The 25,160-nt window shown below is 66.0% G+C and overlaps 1 protein-coding gene across 2 annotated transcripts in view; it reads right to left on the bottom strand.

The window, feature by feature from the left end:
• The window catches only part of TAFA5 (TAFA chemokine like family member 5), a 221,186-nt gene that overhangs the window by 27,921 nt on the left and 168,105 nt on the right, over positions 1 to 25,160 (bottom strand). For both annotated transcript variants that reach the window (XM_058308956.1, XM_058308957.1), the window contains exon 3: positions 9,388 to 9,515. In XM_058308956.1, the coding sequence (XP_058164939.1) occupies positions 9,388 to 9,515 (128 nt within the window). The remainder of the gene's footprint in view (positions 1 to 9,387; positions 9,516 to 25,160) is intronic.

Genomic DNA, 25,160 nt, shown 5'->3' with positions numbered 1-25,160 from the left:
ACGCGCCTCCTCCCGTCTTTCCGGAATGTTCACCAGCGTCCCTCCTGCCGGTCGCTATGGGAGTCACGAGCTGATGCCCTGTGCGCCTGCCCTGACACCTGCGGCCCCAGCCCGCGGCCCAGCCCAGCAAGCGCACCGCCTGGGATCCCCGCGCCCTTCCTGGACACAGTGACCCGCGACCCTGCTGTGCCAGGCCGGAGCCCAGCGTCCTCCCAACGGCCCCGCGCCTCCCCTCCGGCCACTCGCTCTCGCTGACGCCCCGGCCCCCTCCGCTCCCTGGGGTCAGGGTCGCAGCCACCAGGCCAGGGACCCTCCCCGGGGGGAGCCCCCTCTCCTGTCCGTGGCACGTTCTTGCTCACCTGAGCCGTCGGCGGCCCCGGAAGCTGGACCTGAGGCCAGGACAGCCCCCCGCGAGCCCCGGGGCCTCCCCAGCGGCAGAGCTCACGGATAGCGGAGCACAGAGCCCACCGCGTGGCGACACAGAGGAGTGTCAGGTCAGGCCGAGGCGCCCTGCCGTGTCCACTGCGTGGGGGCGCCACGGCTTTCCCGCGCCATCTCCCCCAGCGCTGGCTTCTACGCATTTGACCTTTACCCCTCGGCCCCGCGGGACGTGCCTTCTCCTTCCCGCCCCGCTCTCAGCCGGCAGACGGGCTGCGCCTCCCTCGCAGCGGCCGCTCCACGGAGACCCGCCGCCCTCCTCCTGGCGCTGCCCCTGCCTGCGCCCCCTCCTCTCAGGAACATTCCAGCTCAGCTTCCCGAGGACGGTCACGCAGCGCAAACCCCGGGCCGTGCCCGTTGCAAAGCCCTGGCCGGGAGCCTCCGCTGCTGGCAGGCATCCAGGAGGGCACGTGGGGTCCGAAGGCCCCACCCGCCGGTTCTGGCTTTCAGCGGCGCAGCGGAGCAGCAGCAGCCGCTCTGACCCCCGAGGCTGTGACGCGGCCCATCTCTCCCTCCGCCACTGAGGATGCTTCAGCTCGTTCCACTGGCCCAGGCGCCACGCCGTGGGCTTCGGGACAGCCTTCCTGTGTCCACTTCCGGGTCCTGCAGAGGCCACGTACACACAAACCACAGCTGTGTGTCCTGGGATTCCCTTAGAAGACGTGTCTGTGATCATTTCTTCTTCCTCGTTTTTCTCTATTTTTAGAACTTACATTCTTGAGAACTGAACTGACCTTCTAAATTACCTTTCTTTTACCTCTCTCCTCTTTTTCTACTTCCCATTCTTCTTTAAAAATTCTACCCTCTGGCTTTCTGGGAGGATTCTTCAATTTTAAGCCCAAGCATTCTCCCGGCTTTTCAACAAACCGGCCGTGGCATCAGCGTGCACCTTCCAGAACCCAAGTGCTTTTCTGCCTTCTTGCCGCTCTTCCAACAGCTTCACCTTCCAGTGACCTCTTGCTGCTCCAAACCGAGCGGCCTCTAGGGTGGGACTTGGTGGCGACACCCCTCCCCCTCCTCCAGGGTGCCCGGACGGCGTGGCTGGTGGGGGCTGGCCAGGCCACTCGTCCCCCTGTGGCCTCAGGCCCCCGAGCTCCCCCGGAGGAGTCGGGGTCTCCACACGGGGCTGGGGGCTGCCTGGAGGCCCCCGAAGGCCCCGTCTGCCTGGCTGGGTCAGTCGAGCATGACGTTGAGTCAAGGGGCACGGACCAGGCGCCCCTCTAAAGAGGAAATCCAAGGACCGTGGCACCTGCCGCCAGCCCCCTCCCACACCCTCCGCGTGGTGACGGCGGCCCCAGACCCTCTCCATCTCCTTCCGGCCCCAGCCCCTCTCCTTCCTCCTCTGTGTTTGTCTCCCCCTCCCCAAATGCAACACTTTGCTCTCCATCATGATTTCGTGTTGACCTGAGAAAGCTTCGCAGAGGGGTCCTTGGCTGTGTCACCCAAGCCCCCACTCACTGCACCCCTAGATCCGCTTAGGGCTGGGCGAGCCCTCCAGGGTGCAGCCTCAGCCTCCCGCTGCCGCAGCACCCAGGTCCCAGGTGCCCCACTCCCCTCAAGGGGCTGAGCCTGGGGTCGAGCCTTCTGTAGCATGAGGGGGCTGCAGCTGGGGCTGGGGTCTCTGTGCAGCCTTCTGCCTCCCCCCACTGAGTCCAGCCCCACTCCGGGCTCAGCGCACCTGCCCCCACGCCTCCTCGGGGCTCAGCGCACCTGCCCCCACACTTCCCCCGTGCTCAGCGCACCTGCCCCCACACCTCCCCCGGGCTCAGCGCACCTGCCCCCACGCCTCCCCCGGGCTCAGCGCACCTGTCCCCCCATACCTCCTCCGGGCTCAGCGCACCGGCCCCCCACACCTCCCCCGGGCTCAGTGCACCTGCCCCCCCCATACCTCCTCTGGGCTCAGTGCACCTGCCCCCATTCCTGAGCCCTGGGGAGGGGTCACCCTGGGACGCCAAGTCCCTCTGTTTCTACCCCAAGGTGGTGCCGCTGCCGTCACTCCCTCTCGTTTTCTCCTTGTACAATTAAGTCATCCCCCCCTTTGCAATTTCCTGGCCTTTGTGGAGGCTTCCGGAAGGAAGAGCAGGGACTCCCGCACGTGTGCTCTTTTCTTCTGCACTGGGAGGCCGGCACAGGCCCGGAGGGGGTCTGCGTCCGAAACACCGCGAGGAAATGCTCTGCATTCACAGAGCGTTAGTCCACACACCACGTACTTCTGCCTTTTCAAGAGCACAACTCAGCCACTCTTGGCATGTCCACGACGCACGCTCAGAGATCAGCACCGAGGCTGGGGACCCTCCTGGTGCCCCAGCAAACGCTGTGCCGCGAGCCCTCGGCCCCCAGCCCTGCCCCTTCAGCCACGACCGTCTCCTCGTGTCTCTGTGGCCTGCCTCTTCCGGATCATTCCCACGATGGCAGTGTCCTCTCATCCTGGCTCTTTCCCATCCCGTTTTCAAGGCCCTACTCGCCTGGACAGCCCTCTGTGCCTCAGTGGCTGGGTTCCATTCCCGGCGTGGCTGGACCGCACGCTGCCTGTCACTCATCTGAGGAGGACACACGGGCGTCCACACCTTGGGGCTCCCTGGTTACTGCAGCGACGAGGACACAGGCGTCGATGCTCAGGGGACAGCCCTGCGTGGCTCTGCTGCTGGGGACGGCACGGCTTGGCTCTGCAGGGCACGGGGGGACACGGAGGGGCTGTGCCGTCCCCATTCCCACCTGCAGAGTGGAGGGCCACGTGCTTCCTGCACCCACTTGCTGTTTTCCGTCTTTTTTGAGTCAAGCTCTCCGGGCAGGTGTGAGGCGGTGCTCGTGGGTCATTTTTTCATTACTATTTTTGAAATGTTTTTCCTCTTCGATTTGCATTCCCGGATGGCTAGCTCTTCCCTAGCGAGTGCCTCGGCCCCGCACCTGCTCATCGCCCAGTTGTGCGTCTTCCTGAGGGAAATTTCCATCACATGGTTTGCCTCTTTTTCAGTTGGACCATGTGTCTTTTTATCATTGAGTTTTAAGAGTCCTTTATATATGCTGGTTATTATGTAATTTGCGAATATTTTCTCCCACTCTATGCACTGTCTTTTCACTATCTTGGTAGTATCCTTTGATGCACAGCAGTTTCTCATTTTGGAGAAAGCCATTTATGTTTTTTATTTGGTTGCTTGTGATTTTGGTGTCCTATCTCTGAAATCGCTGCTTAATCCAAGGTCACAAAGATTCACCCATGCTTCCTCTCCACCCTATGCTTCCCGCTTGGGGTGTCGTGGTGTTAGGTCTTACCCGGAGACCTTTTACCCATCTGAGCCAGTTTCCGCCAGTGGAGGGAGGCAGGGCCGCACCTTCGCTTGTTTGCATGTGCACAGAGGATGTTGGAGCCAAGGCTGGCCACGCTCCTTCCACTGAACCTTGCTTTCTGCAAATGAACCTTCCCGAAGGACCTCCCCCTGTCCCCAAATGCTGGGCTCGGGCAGAAGTGGGCGGGCTGTGTGCAGGCAAGGCCCGCCCAGGCGGCCACGAGGATGTGTGCGCCGCTCTGCCCAGGGGGCTGGTTGACCAGCGGCAGCGGCCGGTCCTCCTGGCCAGGTTAGCTCTTGACCGCGGGGCCCGGCCGGGCAAGCAGACGCTCCCATCGCAGCGATGCTGGCCGGGCGCGCTCCACTATGGGTAACCGCCGCGGTGCCCACCGGTGGGCTTTACGGGGCGATGGATGCATCGGCGTCATGTGCGGGTCCAGAACAAGTGGGCAGGCCAGTGCGCGGGCCGCTGCAGCCCAGGGGCCGGCACCCTGCGCGCCCCCTGTCCTGCATCTAACAGGCTCCCCGATGCCCGCCCACGCCACGCCTCGGGGCACGCACCAACAGGCCCGCAGCCAGCCGCCCTCGGGGCCCACCCTCGGGGGGACGCGTCGCAGTCCAGCGAGTTCTCAGGAGACCTCCACAGCGGTCCCCGAAGGCCCCTCCTCCTCTGCCTGCTCCGCAGTGGGCCGGATGGCAGAGCCCACTCTCGCGTCCACAGACGTCACAAAGTGTCGTGGGGCCAACGCCAACGAGAGTGCGGTGGGTGCCGCAGCCGTGCAGCGTGCCGGCCACAGCCAGCTGGCGTCCACGCGGACAGGCGGCGTTTGTCACCCTGCAGGGGCCGTCCTGCTCGCCGCGTGGGGCATGAGGCCGCAGCTCAGGGCCTTCTGGCGTCACCCTTCCGGCTCCTGCTGGCTCAAGGGCAGAGAGCCCGCGCGGGGCAGAGCAGCGCGTGACGGCGGGGCGGCGAGCTCGCGGCCGCGCGCAGGGAGCTGGGGCAGGAGGAGGGCTGCCACATGCAGCCGGGCTCGCCCTGCCCCGTCCACGGGGAGCCACGGGCCCAGGCACGGTGCCCGGCGGCCACGACCAGGCGGGTTCTTCCTCTGAAAGTGCCCCCTCCGGCACGGCAGATCGCCTGGCGTTTTACCGAGACCTACGATAATAAACGCAGTCCACGCTGTGCCTGGGGGTGTGTGTGTCATGAAATGGCAGCTGCCCCTGTGATGCGGGCTGCACGCTGATATTTCTTCCTCTTTTCTTCTTCCTTCTTTCCGAGGCTGGTCATGACCCACTGCTGGGGTGACCACCTGCTCTTTGAGAAGGAGCAGAGCAGGAGAGGCGGACCTCGGCCCACGAAAGGAGTGGGGTGGGGGGGGCCTGGACCTCGGCCCACAACGAGGGTGAGGGGGGACACAGACCTTGGGTCACGATGGGGGTGAGTGGGGGTTAGAGGGGAGACATGGACCTCGGCCCATGATGGCGGGCGGGGGGAGACGCGAGCCTCGGCCCATGTCGGGGTGGGGGGGGCGTGGACCTCGGCCCACGACGGGGCCTGCATTCAGTGAAGCCGTCGAGCAGCTCCTCACTGATATTTACAAGACCCCTGCATGGGGGGGTCAAGAGGCTGCCCGAGCCCCAGCCTTGGCCCTCGAGGACCCCCCAGGGTGGTGGGCGCACGCAGAACCCCGTGGTTCAGCCGGGGCGTGGCCTGGGGCTGCGGGGGACGGTGGCGGCAGACCGCAGCGGTGGTGCTGTGGCTGGAGGAGCGGCGCTGGTCGAGGTGGCCAGTGGAGGGGAGCAGGCCGCGCGTGGCCGCGGAATGACCAGGGGTCCTGAGGCCAGCGCTCGGAAGGCCGATTCATGGTAAACGCTGAACCCCATCGTGCCACGGTACCAGCTGGAGAGCTGAGACGCCCCGGAGGAGCTGGGCTGCACGGCCAGGTAGGCTCCAACTGTGCAGTGTCTGGTCCTGGAGCTCAAAGTGGCTTCATAGACATTTGTACAGAGGTCACAGGGGGCCAGGGGTCCTACCAGGAGCTGCCTCCCGCACTGCTCCCACTGTGGGATGGGGGAGGCAGCCCCACCCGGGGCCCCTGGCATCAGCAAAGCCGCTCAACGAGATCTCCCAGCCCACGCGCCGCGTGGCCGTGGCTCCAGAGGTGGAAGGAAGCCTGGCTCCGATCGCAGGGCGCGGGCGCCGACCCCTGCCACACGCCTCTCCCCGCCGCGAGCACGGCCGCAGCCCTCCAAGCACGAGCGAGCCCGGGACCCCGAGGGACGTCCTGCCCTGGGCGGCCTTCCTGCCTCGGCCCGGGCAATGGGGATCTCTGCTCCGTGGCTGGGGGTGCACCCTGAGGTGGGGCGGAAGGACTCAGAATGGGGGGACCAGAGAAGCGGGGTGCCATAAGCTGATTGCTGCGGGGTCCCAGGCCTGAGCTGGAGTCACGCTGCCTCAACGCCACGAGTAGTCTGGCCATCGGCAGTTGCGTCCCCGCGCTGGGCTGAGCGTCCACAGCTGGAGAGCCAAGACGGCAGCGCCGAGCTGCAGGCCTGGGGGGCTGTGGGGGGCCGCGGTGCGCATGGAGCCCCGCGAGCGTGTCTGAATCAGTTAAGTACACGACGTCAGAGACGACGACTAAAACTGTCCAGCAAGCTGCACGGCCCCAACTGCCCCGAGGCGCCTGGACTCTGCCTTCCACCGGCCCGTCTCCCACGGGCACTCATGCAGGGCGTGGGCCGAGCTGGCGTGGAGAAGATTTGGCTTTCCGCTCGCTCCCTCTCTGGAGACAAGAGGCCGGGACAGCGGGTGGCCTGGGCCAGCTGGTGGGGTTCCAGGGGAGACCGCTGGTGGGAAGGTGGAGGGGCTCAAGCGCACGGCTCAGGAGGAGGGCGGAGGAGGAGAGACGCGTGCAGGGTGGAGGGGGAAGGGAAGGGCTGGGTGGGGGCCCAGTGTCTGGGCCCCCTGGGAAGACGCGCAGCTGTGACGCCGTCGTGCGCAGGGACTTTTCATTGGGACGTTCCGGGGCAGGGGCGCTTCCTGACCCTCGGCTGACCCAGCCCTCGAGGCCCGAGATGCTGGGGGCTGGCAGACGGCCTCAGATTCCTCAGGTTTGAGGATTCGGGGCAAATGGGTCTCCTGGGAGGGAGGCGTGGAGGAGACTAAGGAAGAGTCTCCACGAGAACCTGGCCGGTGCCCGCAGCCTCCGAGCAAGGACCCCCTTCCCTGCAGGGGCCCCCAGCAGCGGGGAGGGGCCGGGGCGCTGGAGGTCCTACTCCTGTGCCGGCCGGGCTGCCTGCCTTGTCCACGTAAACGCACCTTCCCCCGCTGCGGGTGCGCTGAGGGCCGCTGCGCTCCTTCATTTCCCACTCTAGCTAATTGAGCAACGAAACCGCAGAGGTCTGTAGAGGAGCTCTGGGAAGTGGCGGGAGGTGCCCCCGGCCCCATGTGGGAGCCACGAGGAGGGAAGGCGGGGACTCATTAGGTGGCAACTAAGGAGCGCTGGGTCATGGTGGTGCCGACGGAGCGGGCTGCTGGGATCGACCTCCCTGGCAGGCCAGGGCGTGGTGGCAGCTCGTGTCGATGCTGGCTGCCCCTGGAAAACCCCGGAAATGGCAAAGGGTGTGTGGCTCCGGGGGGCCGAGGAAGCCTGCCGGGCTGCTTGCACCATTTCACTGTGTGGATCCATCCTCAGAGCACAGGGCAGCGGGCACGCAGGGGGCGGCGGGAGCCACCGCGGCAGCTGCGGGGCGGGGATGCGCGTCTCCTCTGCCGCTGCCCTGTGCAGGTCCCTGACTCTCACTGGCTCTTCCTCCCCCCCTTTTCAGTCCCTCAGGGCAGGACAGGGCCAGCGTTGGGAGCCCGGGGGACGGTCGGGGCTTTCCTGAGATGAGAGCGCCGAGGGGAGCTGAGTCCGTCCCAATGCCGCCCCTTCTGGACGGGGCACCAGCCTGACTGCCCGAGTCCCGTGTCCCCACGGCTGCACGGCACCTGGACAAAGGTTACAGTGGGGAAACTGAGGACAGAGGAGGCACGTGGCGCTCTGCAGGCCCTTGGAGCCTCAGGGTCCAGTTGGGACAAGGAGCCACGTCTTACACCCCAGGCCTGTTCCTCGCGGACGGGGCTCCTGCGCCCCAGGAGGACGGTTCTGCACATAGAGGAGGCCCCTCCCCTTCGCCTCGCATCTCCAGGTGGCAGCGCAGGGCCCGGTGGCCTCCTGGCAGGATCTCCTGTCACCCTTGCCCTCCCACCAGGGACCCTGCTCAGGGCTGCCCATGACAAGCCCCGGCCCAGTCATGCCCTGGGGAGCAGGACCGACCTTCAGGGGCCCCCGGGGAGAAGGTGCGCTGCCTCGGAAGGGCCACTTCCCCTTGCACATCTCACATGTGGCAGCCCTGCCGGCGCCTCCTCCTTGGGGGCAGCCAGGGGCGCCGAGCTTAACAGTTCCCGCGCACTTGCGCAGGTGCGTCTACACGGCCACGGCTCTGCATGGCGCGCAGGTGAGCAGACATGCCACGCTCGCCCCGACAGGTGCTCAGGGGGCCGGCACCTCTCACACTGGTGAGAAGGAGCTGGCCACCACCTCGCCGCGCTCCCAACGGATACTCCCAAGAAGTGGGGGGATGAAACCCACGCCAAAACGCAGGCCGAATGCCCCCAGACATGACGGGTCCCGGAGAACGAGGATGGAGGCCGGGAGTGGCCCGGCCGTGGCCTGGAGCATGGCTTCCCACGCTGCAGGGAAGGGCGCGGCTCCTGGTGCGGGACCCAGTGTGGACCGGTCCCCATAGCCCCAGGCTGAGACCCCGCCTGCCAGCCTGGGGCCAGCCCGTCCGCAGTTTTTTTCTGCGCAGTTGCCGACAAGCAGCCCCCGGAGAACCGGGCGAGCTCGGCCCACTGAGCGCCAGCCCCAGGCTGTGAAGGCCACGCACGGGTGGGAGGGGAGAGGGCCCAGCGGGGCCAGCGGGCTTGCTCGGGTCTAACGTCGGAGACGGCCGCAGCCCCGATGCCCGTGCGTCCTGGCCTGCGCCACCGCGGGACACAGCGCAGCGGAGGGCGTGCCCTGCAGCGCGCACCTGGGGACACGCACCTCAGAGGACGGCCCCTCCCCTGGCTCTCCTTACACCAGGCTGCGGGAAGGGAGGCTGAGCGGGTGGCGCCGGCTCCTCCAGTGGGAGCACAGGGGCTCCCTGGGGCTGGGGTGGACGTGCCACCGCGCTCCTGGGGTATCTGGTCTACTGACCGCGGTGCCAGGCCTGGGGGCAGGAGGACCTCCCCCGGACAGAAACGTCCGTCACGCTCCTTTCTCTTTAGAAAGTTCTGTTTGGCCCTGGGAGGCATGAGGTCACCTCTGCCCCCAGAAACGAGAGGCCCCTTGCCTGGTCGTCAGCTTTGCTCGGGGCTGACCCCCCACGCAATTCTGTCTTAGCCACCTGGCTCCTGCGCTTCGATGACCGACAGCCGGCCCGGGGCAGGGCAGGCTGGGCAGGCTGTGGGGGGTCGAGGCCCCCGATGCAGACTTGGGAGGTGGTGGGGACAGCGGGGCGGCTGGCCCCTCCTCACAGCGAGGCCGTGTCCAGGCCCTGCCAGCCCCGTCGCCGGTGTCCCCCCCTCCCGCAGCCTGGGGGTCGAGACGCCCCGGCAGCGCAGGGGTCCACTTACCGTGGTGGTCTTTATGCGCCCGCCGGGCTGCGTGCACGTCCAGCCTGACCGGTTGATGAGCAGGTCACAGCCTTCCCCCTCCAAACACGGAAGCATGTCGCACCACTGCTTCGTTCTGATGATTCGCGCTGCGGGGAGACAGAGAGCGGTGAGCGCGCTGCTCGCCTGGGGCGCGCAGGGTTGGCCCCGGGGCCGGGGACCGGGTCCCAGAGCCGGACGCGGCGGGGCGGGGAGGCCCCGTGGGTGGCGCCCGGTGTGGATCCCGTCCAGGCCTGCCGGGCCCCGGCCCTAGGTGGAGGCTCCCGTCGGCTGGGAGGCTCCGGAAGCCGGCACAGGACATGGCAGGGTTCCTGAGGAGCCCACTTGAGGGCCTGGGAGGGCAGAGGAGGGGGGAGGAGAGCGTCCTGGCTGGAGTGGCCTTGTGCGCCAGGAGGGCGGCCTGTCCACCGGCCAGCTTCGGGGAGCCCGGGCCCAGCACCCTCCGTCAGGGTGGGAGCTGCGGGCAGGGAAGTGATGGCCCACCCTACAAGGCCTGACCCTCTCTGGGCTCTTCCATGAATGGGGGACTGGACCGGAGGCCCCTCTGGCATGAGGGACATTGAGACTTCAAGGTCAAAGGACCCCAGTCTCTACCCCGATCCCTGGAGGGCAGGGGGACGGGTGGGTCCACAGGGGCAGGTGGATTGGAAGTGACCAGCACAGTCAAACTCAAGTTCAACCTCCCCGCCCCCCGCCCCCCCCCTCCCCCCCCCCCCCCGCACAGAAGAGACAACGTCCTCTCTTCCCGACCCGCGCCGCCATCTTGCGCAGCTGGAGAGTGCTGCGCGGGCCTCTGACGGGCAGTACAGAGGGCGGCTGCGCAAATGGAGGCGCTGCCGACCTATTAACTTAATCTTCATTAAAGCGCCCGCAAAAGAACTATTCATCGTTTTTCACGTTAGGAGAAGAGAATTATGTCCTTAATTCACATATAAATACTCTGGCAGCGCTTTTATTGAAATGGGACCTTGAAATGAGGGTTATATTCTAGTTAAAAAACAAAGGTCCGGCACAGATGCCAGCTGTGGCTGGACAGGAATTTAATTCCAAGTTCTTATAAACGTGGACACCTTTAGCCCACGGAAGGAGCCTTCCTGGAGAAAACGTGGGATCCCCCAGGCAAAGCTGCTGCCGAGGATGCGGGGTCCGAGGTCGGAAGAGGACGGGGAGCGCCCCCGCTGCGGACCCCCATGTGGAGCCGGCGCCCGGGTCAGCAGGTCCTTCGACCGCCGCTCCACAGGGCAGGGCCCTGCCCGGCGTGGCGCCTCCCGCCCCCGGCTCGCTCAGAGCCCTGCAGGACGTCCTCGCTGTCTCAAGAAGGCGCTTGAGATGGCCGTTGTGGGGCGGCAGGTAGCCGCCTGCTAGAAACACCGCCAGCGCTGCGGTCCTGCTGCCCGGCCAGGGCTCGGCCTCGTCTCGGCGGCCCCGCTGGCCCTGCTGGCCCTGTGTGGGTGAAGGACCTGGTGCTGGACCACACCTTGTCCCTGCTGGCAGGGCAGCAGGTGTCCCCGTCACCTGCAGAACGCAGGGGCCTCACGTCCCTCCCGGGCCCTGAGGAGGGCGGCCTTGGGGATTTTCCCTTGGCGTTTCCAGGAAGCCCCCCAGGATCCGCAACCTCGAGGGGCCAGCGTGGTACGAGCACGGCGCCCGGGGCCTCTCTCCCTCGCCCCCTCCTCATTCATGCCAAAGTCGTGCCGACAGCCGCCTCTCCCACCCCCGGTGCGTCATTTATGGCAATTGTATAAATGGTCTGGAAATCTCGCTGGGCGCCGACAAAGCCCTGAGCGCATGGAGCAGCTCTGGGTTAGAGCACGCCCGTCCCCGTCCCGGGTCTGCCTGTGGGGCCTGAGGAAGGACCTTGACAGACCAGAGGGGTGGAGGGGCTCCCGGTGGGCGCCCTTCCGGCGGGCGAGACGGGCCACGGAGTCTGGGCGCCGCCACCGTGGGCCAGGAGCCACGGACCTCAGTGTGAGGAGACAGATGTGGCCTTCGACGGCAAGAAGCAGGGCTCTCGTGGCCGGCAGGCCAAGCACCCGTGGTCCTGCCACCGCAGGGAGGGGCCTGCGGTCCAGTATGGGACTGGGCAGACTGGGCGGCGGGGCCACGGGCATGTCAGAGGCCAGGTCCCAGCGCCCGCAGGGTGCACAGCACACGGGGTGTGGGAGGGAGCCCGATGCTCGCGGTGGGACAACAGGTGCGGTGCCAGGCGGGGGCAGGGGGGACGGGCGGTGTCCTGCCCACCTCGGGCTGGGAGGGCTACGGGCTGCCGGAGCCACAGCCAGGGGGCCTGGCCACGCACGCACACACGTGCGCACATGTGCGCAAGTGCACACATGCGTGGGCGATGCACACACATCCACGGTACACACACATGAAAGGCGCACACACATCCCCACTGCACACACGTGTGCACATGTATGCGCACCTTTGCACACAGGCCTCCACGCACAGGCACGTGGCACTGCACACATACTTTCAGGCAGATGCACACGTGCACGTGAACATGCACGCCTGCAAGGTGCCTGCATGCTGACATGAGCACACGCCCAGGCTGGCCCGGCACGCGGCAGGCACCTGAGGGAGGCCCCCCTCGCCACCCCCCCGCCCACCCTGGGTGAGCTGAGCAGCCCTTGGACGTGACCTTGGTCACAGTGCGCCTCGGCGGTGGGAAGGGGAGGGGGTCCTCGACCCCACTTCTGAGAGGAGCCGCGTCTCGTGGGCATGGCCCAGAGTGGTCCTTTAGGGTGCTGCTCCCCCTTTCCACCACCTTCCCCTCCACCTCCGCCCTTCCCTGGGGGGGATGGGAAGAGGGAGGGAGGAGGGAGGGGTGGGGAGGGGAAGCACGAGGGGGCAAGGAGGGAGCTAGGAAGGGTGGAGAGCGGGGGCTTCTGCCCAGCAATGCTGAGGGCAGGGCCTTGAGGACCCGCCGGGCATCAGCAGAGCGGCTGGGTGGGGGCAGGGCCAGGGGCGGTTCGGCCGGGGGCCGCGGGTCCTCCACACGGGCTTGCTCAGGGGCCCAGGGTCCTGTGGCTGAAAGGCCAGTGAGCACAAGCCGTCGGACTCAGCCCGGTGGCCCTGGAGGCGGACCAGGGCGGCCACCGTGTGACAGAGGCCGGGGCGGGCGGCAGGGCCCGAGGAGGCATCCAAGGCACAACGGGGCAAGTCCAGGGAAGGGAAAGGCCGGCTGTCCACAGGGGGTTTGGCGGCTCAGAGGACCCTGACCAGCCCGGGGACGGGCTGCCGCGAAGCACGGAACGCACAACTCGGGGCGGCGCCGACGGGCCTCGCCCGCGCCACGGACCCGCTCCTGGGGGACGCTCACGGGCACCCTGGAGGAGAATGTGCCCAGGGCTGGCTGCCCCAGCCTCCCGGCCGCTCCCCCCTGGCCCGGGGCTCCCTGGCGGTCAGTTACTGCTGCCCACAGGCGCGTTCCTGCCGCTAGAACGCGGGCTGGAGTGGCGGAGCCACTTCAGGGCTGGCCCCCATTTCCTCCCAGGCCATCTGTCTGCTGGCATCCTGGGCAGCCGTGTGCGGGAGCTGGAGGGGCGGCGGGAGGGAGGGAGGGAGCCCGTCCGTGCTGATTGCCCCGGGGGCGGTGGCTGCTGGTCAGGACACCCGCTTCGCCTCGATGGAGCAAGGCAAGCGTCTCTTCTGCAGGCGCAGGGAGGAAGGCACCGTGGCAGCGGGTGGTCCTGTGCTACTGCAGCCACGGGGGACAGGATGTGGACGGCGCAGCCGGATGGCGGGAGGAGCCTCACCTGCGCAGGTGGAGCTGCATTTCAATCACTAAAGAGGATATTCTCACACCTGAAGCGTCCAGAGATTCTATGTGGGGTGCAGAAAGAAGGAAGCCTGCACCCCACGTCGTCAGTGCATGTGGAGGTGGGAACAAGCATGGTGGCACCCAGACTCAGCGCTCTGCGCCATGCTGGCCCGTGGCCCCTCCTTGGAGAAAGCCCCGCCCATGCCTAGAAGGCCCCGCCCATTGCCAAAGGCCCCGCCCATTGGCCCATTGCCAGAAGGCCCCACCCATGCTTAGAAGGCCACACCTGCTTCTCTCCCCCTCCCCTGCTGAGCTGGACCTCTGTCCACCCGCTTGAGTTGTGCCCACTCTGGTCCCAGCGGCCCCTGCCCTTGGGTAGCTCTCGACATTAAATCAAGCGTCCCTGGACCTGGAAGGCGGGCAAGGCCAACGCTGACATCTCGGGCCACGAGCGCTTCCGGGCCGGCCCCCACATCAGCAGGAGGCTGGGGGCTGGGGGCTCGGTGGGCTGCAGGACAGGGCGGGCTGTGGGAGCCCCGGAAGGAGCCGGCCCCCGAGGCCCCGTGTGGCCGGACGGTGCGCTGCCTGCTCGGCCCCTTGGGCGTGGGGGCCGGGGTCCTGGGAGAGTGGGCCGCTGGGCTGGGGGAGCGTCTGGGGTTGGGGAGGAAGGGTGTGGGGGTGGGCAGAGAGCCTGGAGGCCAGCGTGGAAGGAATCGCTACTCCCACTGAGCGCATCACAGCAGCCCCGCGGGGCGCGGAAAGTGCTGTTAGGGCAGCGCAGTGCAGGCGGGAGGGCACGGGGTGGCTGGCCGAGGCCACGCGGAGGAGGCCACGGCGCCTGGGCCACGCTGGACAGTCCACGCAGTGTTGTGCTGCCAAGCGCAGCCACGGGGCTGGGTGGACGCAGGGGCCCTGCAAGGCCCCTAGCTCCCCCTTGCCAAGAAAAGCAATGAGCCTCACGCCCGTTTCTCAGGCCAGGCAGCCCGCAAGGCCCCTTCCCGCCCCCGGCAGCCCTGCTCGCGGTTCTGGGGAGCACGTGGGCTGGGGGCTATGGCTGGGAATGGGGCTCAGCTGTGTCCCCCAAGAGACACGCCCAACCCCGCACCCCAGCCTGCGAGTGGGGTGTCTGCAGATGGACCCATCGTGTCGAGGGCAGAGCATGGCTGGAGTCCTGGCTGAGAGGGTGGGGGCTTCAGCCACAGCCTCACAGGCTGAGGGAGGAGACGGGGGCCCTGGCCACAGGCTGCAGAGGCCAGGGGCCCCGGAAGTCGGAAAAGGCAGGAAGACCCCTCCCTGGGGAGGGGGAAGCGGTCCTGGTTCTACATCAGGGGGGCGGGGCGACCCCGCAGGGAAGGAACGGGGCCGCCCCCCACCCAGGAACACGTGTGAGCTGAACCAAACCCCAGCGCGAGGGCAGGCTTACAGGGGCACGGCGGGACGGGCAGCGGGGCCTGGGTGTGAGTCTTGGCCCTGCTGCCCCTGTCCGCCTTTGGCCTCTAGATTCAGCTCCCACTTTCCTTCTTGGAAGGACCAAAGCCAGAGCCCCTGTGCCCTGGGGCCCACTGAGCACCTCCATGCCCCGATGGGGCCGGGGTCCCACGCACCTCGCCCACCCCACACGGCTGGGAGTCCGGCCGCCAGGAGGACATGAGGATTGAGGAGGCTGGCCGGGAGGTGGGCACAAGGGGCTGCAGGACCCACAGGCACCAAACCGCACAGGCCGGGGGGCGGTGAGGGGGGTCCCAGAGGCAAAGGGCCAAGCGGGGTGGTGGGCTGAGAGCCGGGTGTGGGGTGCAGACCGGACCCTCGTGGCTCCAAGCTGCAGGTGGGGAGGGCGTGGGGCGGGGCCAGCACTTGCCCGGGTCCCCGTGCCAGGGGCTCCACAGACACGGGGGACAGGGCCACGTTGAGGCTCACGAGCCGCTCGCCCCGCGCACCTGGGGCACGCCCCCTGCACCTGCCCCGCCCTCGAGGCTCCGGGGAGCATGTGTGTCCACGCCGCGGGGCGTGGAGCTGGCAACCGGTTTCCCACCTCCCCCCGGGGGCCAACGCCCCTGAGCCCAGGGCGGCGGCTTTGCCTGCTGGGACTCCCAGGACGCCCCCTCACCCCCCCAAGCCCACCCGGCCAGCCGTGTGCGCGGCAGGCTCTCCTGGGCAGGTGTCACGGGCCCGGGGCAGAGTGCGGGCTGGCGGCGCTCGCACCCCTCGGGGCGCCTCTCAGTGGGGGAGGGGAGCGGCTGCGGGACTCATGGCGGCACCCCAAGCTCGCCAGGGTCCTCCAGCAGTCACTCCTGGGGAAGCGGCTCCCGCAGGTGCACAGCTGGAGCTCAGGGGCAGCCTACACTGTCGGAGCTCGGGGGCAGCCTGTACACAGCCGGTGCTCAGGGGTGGCCTGCATACAGCCGGCGCTCAGGGGTGGCCTACATTGTTGGAGCTCGGGGGCAGCCTGTACACAGCCGGCGCTCAGGGGCAGCCTACATACAGCCGGTGCTGGCTGGCCTACATTGTTGGAGCTCGGGGCAGCCTGTACACAGCCAGCGCTCAGGGGCGGCCTGCATACAGCTGGAGCTCAGGGGCAGCCCGCACAGAGTGGGAGCTCGGGGGCGGTCCGCATACAGCTGGCGTTCGGGTATGGCCCGCACACAGTTGGAGCCCGGGGGCAGCCTGCACACAGCCAGTGCTCGGGGATAGCCAGTGCACAGTCAATGCCTGGGGGCGGCCTGCATACAGTCGGAGTCCGAGGGTGGCCTGCACACAGTTGGCTCCCGAGGGTGCCAGCCTCGCCCGTAGGCACGGCAAGTCCCCACCGTCACTCTTCCCCCTGGGCAACTTCCCCAGAGCACAAGCGCACAAGGTCAGCGCAAGAGCTCGCCAGGGCAGCCCTGCACCCACAAAGATAAACGTGCCGGGAGCTGCCGCGTGCGGGGCAGAGCGCGTTAAACGCTGGACGTCGCGTCACGGGAAAATCAGCACAGAACGAGGGAGAGCGGTAAGAAGCAGCAAAGCCCCGAGGCAGCACGGGTCAGCGTGGCCCGAGCCCAGGCACCAAGTAACATTAAACCCAGAACAAGCCCGACGCCGGTGCTCCCAGCCCCCCCAAGCCCTCTGCCCATGGCCGAGCGTGGCCCGGGGGGCCTGCAGCCCAGGGGTCGGGCACTGGGCAATCCATGCCACCAGGGCCCAACAGCGCACCGGGCTGTCTCTCGCGTGTCAAGCCATGCGCTTGCACATGTGCCCTTGGAGTCCTCCCGTGTCCCCAGAGCTGGTCTTGGGGAGGACCACAGGCTGGGAGCATGTGCCTCCAGGAGGGCTGCAGGATGGTTTCAAAGGACGGGTGCAGATGGGCCATGGCCGTGGCCACGGGGCCTCCTGTGGCCCCAGGAGTGGGCGCGGTGGGCAGGGCCGCCTTGGATGACGAGGCCTGAAGGTGCAGCCTGGATGGACTGGCTCCCAGTGGCCGTCCAGTCAGGGAGAGGCAGGCGGCCCCCTCTTGGCCCAGCCCGGGGGTGCTGGCCGCCATCAGGTCAGCTGCCACCCGTGCAGGGCTCCCCAAGGAGCCGCAGGCGCTTTCCCCTGCAGAGGGCTTCCTTCAGGGGTCAGAGTGCACGGACCCGGAGGAGGCTCTTCCTGGGAGTCCCCGGGGCCCTGGCCCCTCAGCTCTTCCCCAATGAGGTGGCAGGGGCCCGGGAAGCTCCAGCTGCAGCCCCGGCTGGATTCGGTCCTGGGGGGCCACTGGCGGGGGTCACGGCGGGCCCAGACCTCCCACCCCCATGGCGTCCGGAGGCCTCGCTGCCGGCTCTGGGCTGCTCCTGTGGCCCCACGACCACGTGAGCCCCACTTCTGACCCCTGGGAGCAGGCGCTCGCCCCTCCACCTACAGACCAGGGCCGAGGCCCACATGGCCCCCCCACCTCCAGCGTGACCCGCCCGGGGCCACCATCTTCCCGCCAGCAGGGGCAGCATCAGCCCGTGTCCCTCTCAGATGGACCTGGAGGCCCAGGAGCGGAGGCTGGCGCAGGGGGACAGAAGGACCCGCGCGTCAAGCCACGCACTGGTCGTTCCCACTGGGCTTCACTGTAAGCGTGTGGCGGCAGCCGTGGCTTCCTGCTTAAAAACGAGGGCGCGTGGCCTCCGGGGCCAGGGGAAGTGGCTCCTTCCCACTCACTTACTTCTAAGGGCCCCCTGGAGGGACCGGCGGGCACCGTCCCTGTCCGGCCCAGCGCAGACTGGCGAGGGTCGGCTGTGCGACCCGCCCACACCCACGCAGGATTCCGACACCAACGGGGAAGGGGGTGGTCCAGGCCACGCCGGACCTTTTAATCACCGAGGGAAAGAAAAATCTGCAAAACCCAGATTATGTCTTAAAATTAGGCAAAATTTTCTTTCTACAACTTCAAGACAGCATAATTTAGTGAGAACAGTCTCGATAATTATTTTTTCTTTAAATAGTTACGTATTAATTTTCAAGACGGTTTTCAATGTGGTTTTCTGATTAGAATGATTCATTCGCTGCCTCGAGCCGTCCCCGCCAGGGCTCACAGAGAGAAAAGTCTCGCTTGATGATTAGTGAACCATCCAGGCTCGTGGCAAACACTCGAAACGCGGGTAATCAAATTAGAGAGACAGATAGAGAGAAAACAGTTGTCACGTGCTACCTGTTTCATTATTTCATTAGGCTTAAGAAATGTAAGTGGGGAAAAAAAGACTCCATCATTTTTCATGAGCAAATTCCCACACCCTGACGGCAGCTATTTCAGAGAGCAGACGAGAGGCAGCAGATTTTTCATCGTGACGTATGGAAATGACTTATCCGTTAGGGCAGCCGCAGGCAGGGACCATGGGGTCAGCCAGGGAACGGCCAGGCCTTCCCTGGGGGGTCTGCGACTGGGGCTGCTGACCCCTCAGGGGCCGGGCACTGCCTGGGGGGCCTGGGGGTCTCTGACGATGAGGCAGGGAGTGGGACTTGCCCAGGGGAGATGCTGCACCCAGCAAACCAAATCGAGGCCAAGAATTCTGAGCAGCACACTTTCCCACCCAGCCCCCAGCAGCTGGAGGCCTTGCAGGGGCTTTGGTCCACCCCCGTGTGCACGAGACTTCACTGCCAGGCCCACGAAATACTTAGAAAGCCACTCTCCGTCCATCCATCTGTCCATCCATCCCAGCTCCTGGCCCAGGGCCCGGCAGGCACCTGGTCTGCTGCACCTGCCCGTCGCTGGCCCTGCCTGGTCAGCTGGTCTCACTCGCCCCTGCCGAGTGCCCTCCTCGTCACTGCCCGCAGCCTGTCTGAGGTCACCGTCCTCAGCCCCCAGCCCTCGTTCATGAGTACCCAGGAGCCAGGGTCTATTCCCAAACCCGTGGGCGCCAGCTGGTTCAGCTGTGACCGTTACTGTGAAACTCAATTAAAATCCCATCTGCCTGTGCCATGAAGGCATGAAAAGAGAGCAGGTTGTTGTTTCTATAAAAACAGATTCCATATGATGTGGAGATCTGATAACAGTCAATTTCTAACAACAAACTGCTGTGGGACACGGATGTGGCTCAAGCAATTGAGCTCCCATCTACCATATAGGAGGGTCCAGGGTTCGATGCCCAGGGCCTCCTGGTGAGGGCGAGCTGGCCTGAGCGGCTAGCTGGCCCACAGAGTGCTGGCCCATGTGGAGAGCTGGCGCAGCAAGATGACGCAACAAAAAGAGACGCAGAGAAGAGATAATAAGAGACACAGCAGACCAGGGAGCTGAGGTGGCACAGAGAGTAATCGCCTCTCTCCCACTCCAGAAGGTCCCAGGATTGGTTCTTGGGGCCACCCAATGAGAAAACAGGCAGACACAGAAGAACACGCAGCGAATAGACACAGAGTAGACAACAGGGAAGTGGGGGTGAGAGATAAATAAAATCTTAAAATAAAAAAATAAAGAGACTTCTATATCTAAATTCTCTTTCAAAATATAAAATGCTGTGAAACCAGTCATGCAAAGCCGGGGAAGGTGGCAGAGGCTCCAGCGTGGCAGGCACGGGCCCCATGGGCCACACTCCACTCGAGCGACACGGGAAGTCGCGTGGTGCCCCGTGGCGGGCAGCGTGGCCTCAAGGACACCCCCACAAACCCTGCCCCTGCCCCGTCTGACGGCAGCAAACCGACCTGCAGAGCGAGGAGTGGAGCTGAGATAAAATGGGGGGCACAGCCAGCTCCCCCCTGCCAGGGCACAGGGTCAGGGACGGCAGCGAGCACTGGGAAGAGACGCCGAGCAGGGGGTGCGCAGAGGAGCCATGGACGGGCATGGGGGGGCAGACACAGCCAGAGGGGTGCACAGGGCGCAGGCCCACGGGGGCCCAGGCTTCTCCAGGGATCTCCTCCGGCCAGGAGACAGAGGGCCTGGGGGGGCTGCGGCCCCAGCCCCCAGATTCACCCTGGAAGCCACAGCTGGGGCCACCGGAGGACATGCCACGGAGGAGACACTGCCTTCAAGCAGGAGGGTGGGACAGAGACTGGGGCAGAGTGGGACTGGTGGGATGGGGGGGGTCTCCCAGGGCTGAGCATACACCCAGCTGGTGCTGCGTGGACACCCTTCTGTGCACAACCACCGGGCAGCTTGTGCTTCACGCTCGAGGAGCCGCTACGGGGGGTGGTGGCCATAGCCACGGCCAAGCCAACCCTTCCTGTGGGCCTGGGAAGCTGCTCCGTGGACGGCTCAGCCTGCGCCCGGACGGCCTCCGCCCAGGTGACCTTATGAGCCGGAGAACGAGGACACAGGGACAGGAGCCCAGGAGCAGAGGGGCCATGGGACCGTGAGCCACGGCAGGGACGCCGCCGACTTCGGAGGAGGCACGTCCGTCCATACCCGGACATGGACTTCCAGCCTCCAGGCCGCGAGCCAGCCCAGCCCACGTGGGAGCCACGCGGTGCCTGGAGGCTGCACAGCAGCAAAATGCGCCTGAGCTCCTGGAAAGAGCTGCGGCCCCACGCGAAGCTGCCAGGGCCTGTCCTGTCCACCCGCCACGGAGCCCAGGCGGGGTGCCCGTGACCAATCAAGCGCGATGGGCAAAGGCTGTGCTTGGAGAGCGCAGGGTACTTCATGTCCGCACAGAGGCGAGACCACTTCACGCTGCATGAAATGACTAGAGACGCTTTACCTCAGAGGTGGGGAGACGTCTCCGCGGACAGCGCCTCCCCCGCGTCTCCAGCCCCAGCACTGGCTTGGGGAAGATGAAGCAGGCCTCGGCCCCGGGCTGGGGAAAGTGTCGTTGGTTTTGATCCCCTTGTTTCCCAAAACCTCCTAGTTGGGGAAAAAGTGTGCCCAGACTTTTTTTTTGAGGTACTGGGACCAACTAGAGATCGGATCCGGGAACTCGTATGTGGGAGGCCAGTGCTCAACCACTGAGCCACATTAGCTCCCTTGAGTTGGCTCCCTCTTTCGGTTTGCTCGTTATTTTTGCTCCTTGTTCATCATTTTTGCTCGTCGTGTTTTTGCTCGTTGTGTTTGTTTTCTTTTTTTTTTTAAAGATTTATTTATTTATTTAGTTCTCTCTCCTCCCCCACCCCAGTTGTCTGTTCTCTGTGTCTGTTTGCTGCATCTTCTTTGTCCGCTTCTGTTGTTGTCAGCAGCACCGGGAATCTGTGTCTCTTTTTGTTGCGTCATCTTGCTGTGTCAGCTCTCCGTGTGTGCGGCGCCATTCCTGGGCAGGCTGCACTTTCTTTTGCACTGGGCGGCTCTCCTTACGGGGCGCACTCCTTGTGCGTGGGGCTCCCCTATGCGGGGACACCCCTGCGTGGCGCGGCACTCCTTGCGCACATCAGCACTGAGCATGGGCCAGCTCCACACGGGTCAAGGAGGACCGGGGTTTGAACCGCGGACCTCCCATGTGGTAGATGGGCGCCCTAACCACTGGGCCAAGTCTGCCGCCGTGTTTGTTTTCTTTAGGAGGCACCGGAAACCGAAACTAAGACTTCCCATGGGGAGGCGGGTGCTCTATTGTTTGTGCCATATGTGCTCCTGGCTCAGGCATTTTGATACGGCCTCCCTGGTTACGGCCTTGGTTTCACAGCTACGAGCATTTCCTGGCAGGTGAAGCCCCGTCCACCTTGCCTGTGTCCCTGTGAGGTGCCCCCCCCACATGCCAGGTCGTGACCCGCGGCCCCTCCAAGGCCCTGCCCTGTCCACGTGATCCACCAGGCCTGAGAGCAAGGGCTCCAGGGAACGGGCATGCTCAGGGCTTGGGCAGCTGCTGGCAACGTCCGCGGAGGGATTCAAGGGTCCTCAGCCACAGGCCTGACACCTTCCGGAAGCTTCCGCGACTCACCGCACTGGGGGGTGCCCTCTTCTGTGCAACCCCAGCTCGAGCCACCCAGCTCCTCGTTAGAGGGGCAGACTCAGCCCTGCGTGCCCGGCCCAGCATGGCGGGCTGCGTCCACCGAGGCCGCCCTAGGTCCCTGCGGCGCCATGCTCGCGCCTCCGTGCGTGTGCGGACGACGGGCCTGGCACGTCGGGGTGTTCCATGGTGTTTTGAAAACGCTCCTCCCCCCGAGAGGGCCCGGCCGGGCCTTGCAGTGAGGAGTCAAGGCGCTGGCACCTCCGGGCACCGTGCTCGCCCAGCGGCCGCCGCCCTGCGTGGACCTGGCTGGCGGCTAGGTGTGCTGACCAGCCCACGCGGGGGTGCCAGGCCAGCGGGGGCGAGGGGCTGTGGCCGCTGGGCAGTGCCCAAGCTTACGAGGCTCCTGGAAACACCCGCTGACCGAACGAATGGATGAGTGCACGAGTGAGTGAAGGAAGGGAGGGGAGCGCTGTTCCCGGGGGAAGGTGTTGGGGTGCAGACAGCTCAGCGCACGGGGAGCCGGGGGCCTCGGCGCGTCGCAGGCCCTCTGTAAAATGCCAGCGGAGGCCACCGTCATCATGACGACGCTGTGCGGGGACCAGCCCCATGCCCACCCCTGCCCGCAGGCCTGAGGGACGCGGCAGCGGCTCAGGGGCCCCCGGATCCATCCATGGAGCTGCCCTGAAGAGCAGCCGCAGGAGGGCCTGGCGCCGTGACGCCGGGGGTAACCTTCCTGCGGGAAATGGCCCGGTCCCAGGATGCCGTCCCTCCCTCCTCGTGGCCACCCTCCCTGCAGCCCCCCTCGCCCAGCCCCAGCCCGGCCAGCAGGCTGCTCCCAAGCCCACCCCAAGGAACTGGGTGCAGCCGAGGCCAGAGGGCCGGGTGCGGAGGTCGGGGCACGGGGCCGCCCGAAGCTTGGGGCCTCCCTGCAAAGTTCCTTCGGCTTCTGCCACGGACCCAGAGGGGCCCTGGCCCACGCGCTGAGGACCGCGTCCGGGGGCTGAAGGCAGCCGCCGTTTTCAGCTTTTATTTCCCGGGTTCAGCTGGTGCACCTACAATCCCACCAGGGACGGGCCTCCTGGAGCCCCCGGCCACCGCTGCCGGCCTTCGAGAGGCAGAACCAGCTGCTGGGTGGCGAGGGCCGGCAACCCGCCCGGGAGGTGGAGACTCACATATCAGTGACTGCTGCTGGGGACGCTGGGCGCGGCGCTGGAGAGGCACCTGTGCCCGCGTGGTGGCGGGTGGAGGCTCTGCAGGGAGTCCTCTTCCTGCCAGACCACATTAGCCCCTTCATCCCCCGCCACAGGGCAGGGGCAATGCGGCGGTCAGAGAGATGGCTGCAGGGCAGTGACCAGGCTGGGCACGGAGGGGCTGGCACCACACGGCCGCCACGTGGCTGGAGCGCGGCTGGCACGTGCCGCGCATCCGGGGGTCTGCTGACCAGGACGGCCTTACTGCGGCTGCGCTTGGCAGGTGCAGGCCCCGCGGGGACACTGGGGTGAAGCAGGCCCGAGGGGCCGGGCGGGGATGTGGAGGGGCAGCCCCTGCCAGGCCCCCCAGCCGCAGGGCGCGAGGAGTGGGACGTGCTCGGTGCCCAAGGCCGGCATGCGGGCTGAGCGCACTCAGGGCGGCAGAGCCAATGGGTCGGGTGGCCCTTCCAGGGGTTTCACTCGTTCTCCCCAGAGTCCTTGGAATACTGAGTTGAAACCACCGTGACGAAGACTGCCACGCAGAGGCCGGGCTGGGGGTCTGACACGCAAGTGGACTCCACTGCCCACTCTCCTGCGGCAGCAAAGTGGCCTCCCCAGGCCACGCTCAGGGTGACAAGGTCAGGGCAGGGCCCGGCCTCCCCTGCTGCCGTCGGGGCACCGCTGGGGTCCCACAGGCTCCCCCATCGCAGGAGGTCTGCTCAGCCACCTGGCCTGGGAGCCCCGGGAGCTGCCCTCCCTGACCCCAGCTCCTTCCCCCACGAGGTCACCCTGGCCCAGGGGCGCCCGGTGCAGCGTCTAACTGCAGGAACACGGGGAGCCCCGATATCAAAGCCAAATGCAGGCGCAGATGCCAAACCCACAGCAATCGCTAAAACCCACCCACACGGAGGCACAGGAAACGGGGCCAAGGAAGGTGCTAGAAAGGTCACGCGGATCGGTCTCTTCCGTGAGGCAGGCAGAGCTCGGGTTCGGGGGCAGACCAGGCTGGCAAGCGGGACCCTCCACCACCCACTCTCACCGACACGCTGGAGCAGAGCCGTGGGCTGGGTACACGGGGCCGCTGCGCGGTGGGAGCTCCGTTCTCAGGGACGAGAAGAGGGTGCCGATCAGTGCGCGACAAGAATGCTGTGGTGTCAGCTAACTCCTGGTGGTCACAAGCAGCCGGGGTTCAAAGTCCAAGAAAGGAGAGAAGAGGCCACCACGGCCCAAAACCCAGGCTGGTGGCCAGCGGAGGGGTGGGGAGCCCGGGATGACCCGGGCAGGGCAGGGCCAGCCCACCAGCCCTCCCGGCCCAGGGAAAGCAGGAAAGCATGGCGGTAGCTGAGCCGTGGGCTGGTGAGCGTGCCTGGGAAGCGTGACAGACGAAGACTGCGGCGAGAGGTCACAGAGCCTGAAAGGGTGGTCCTGCCACACCCACCTCCCCCCACACCCACGCCAGGCTGGAGACTCAGCTCACGGGCTCAGCACCAGGCAGCTGCGTCCACGAGCCTGGCCCTGCAGGACGGCGCCTCCCTGCCAGCCGCCCGCCCCTGGAAGAAGGGCCACGCTCCTGCCGGCAGAAGCCCACCGCTGCTGCTCCAGCTCTGGGGAGAAGGCTGCGCGGGTCCAGAGGCCCCATGGCTGTTTATCCACCCAACTCTCCTCCATTTAGAGAGATGCTCCATGCAGAGCGACCCGGACCGCTTTTGATGAAAGCCGACAGCACGAGAGAGAAGTACGGACGGCGACACGTGGAAGGCTGCCCAATGGAGCAGCACGTATGTTTAATCTTTTCAAAGACTCTCCTCATGGGAAGCAGACTTGGCACAATGGATAGGGCATCCGCCTACCACATGGGAGGTCCATGGTTCAAACCCCGGGCCTCCTTGACCCGTGTGGAGCTGGCCCATGCGCAGTGCTGATGCGTGCAAGGAGTGTCCTGCCACGCAGGGGTGTCCCCCGCATAGGGAGCCCCACATGCAAGGAGTGCGCCCCATAAGGAGAGCTGCCCAGTGCAAAAGAAAAGTGCAGCCTGCCCAGGAATGGTGCCACATACACAGAGAGCTGACGCAGCAAGAAGATGCAACAAAAAGAAACACAAATTCCCAGTGCCACTGATAAGGATGTAAGCGGACACAGAAGAACACACAGCGAATGGACACAGAAAGCAGACAACTGGGGGGGGAGCGAAGGGGAGAGAAATAAATAAAAAATAAATCTTAAAAAAAAAAAGGCTCTCCTTGGAGAGCTTTGCAGGGACGCGATGGACAAACAAGGAGAGACTGCTTCCAAGGACTCTGCCGTGAGGCAGGATGTGCGCGCTCTCAGGAGTCAGAAGGGGGGTGCGGGAGGAGCCCCGGGGAGCAGAACAGCCCCGCTGCAGACCTGATTCAGAATCAGTGATAAAGCGATGACATCGTCTTGAGTGTAACGCCAGAGACACAGGAGAGGAAAACGCGTGCGAGCAGGCGA

Source organism: Dasypus novemcinctus, chromosome 12 (genome assembly GCF_030445035.2).
Source record: "Dasypus novemcinctus isolate mDasNov1 chromosome 12, mDasNov1.1.hap2, whole genome shotgun sequence".
NCBI lineage: Eukaryota > Metazoa > Chordata > Mammalia > Cingulata > Dasypodidae > Dasypus > Dasypus novemcinctus.
Note: the sequence above shows the minus strand (reverse complement) of the source record. Positions and strands in the feature narration are given on the sequence as shown.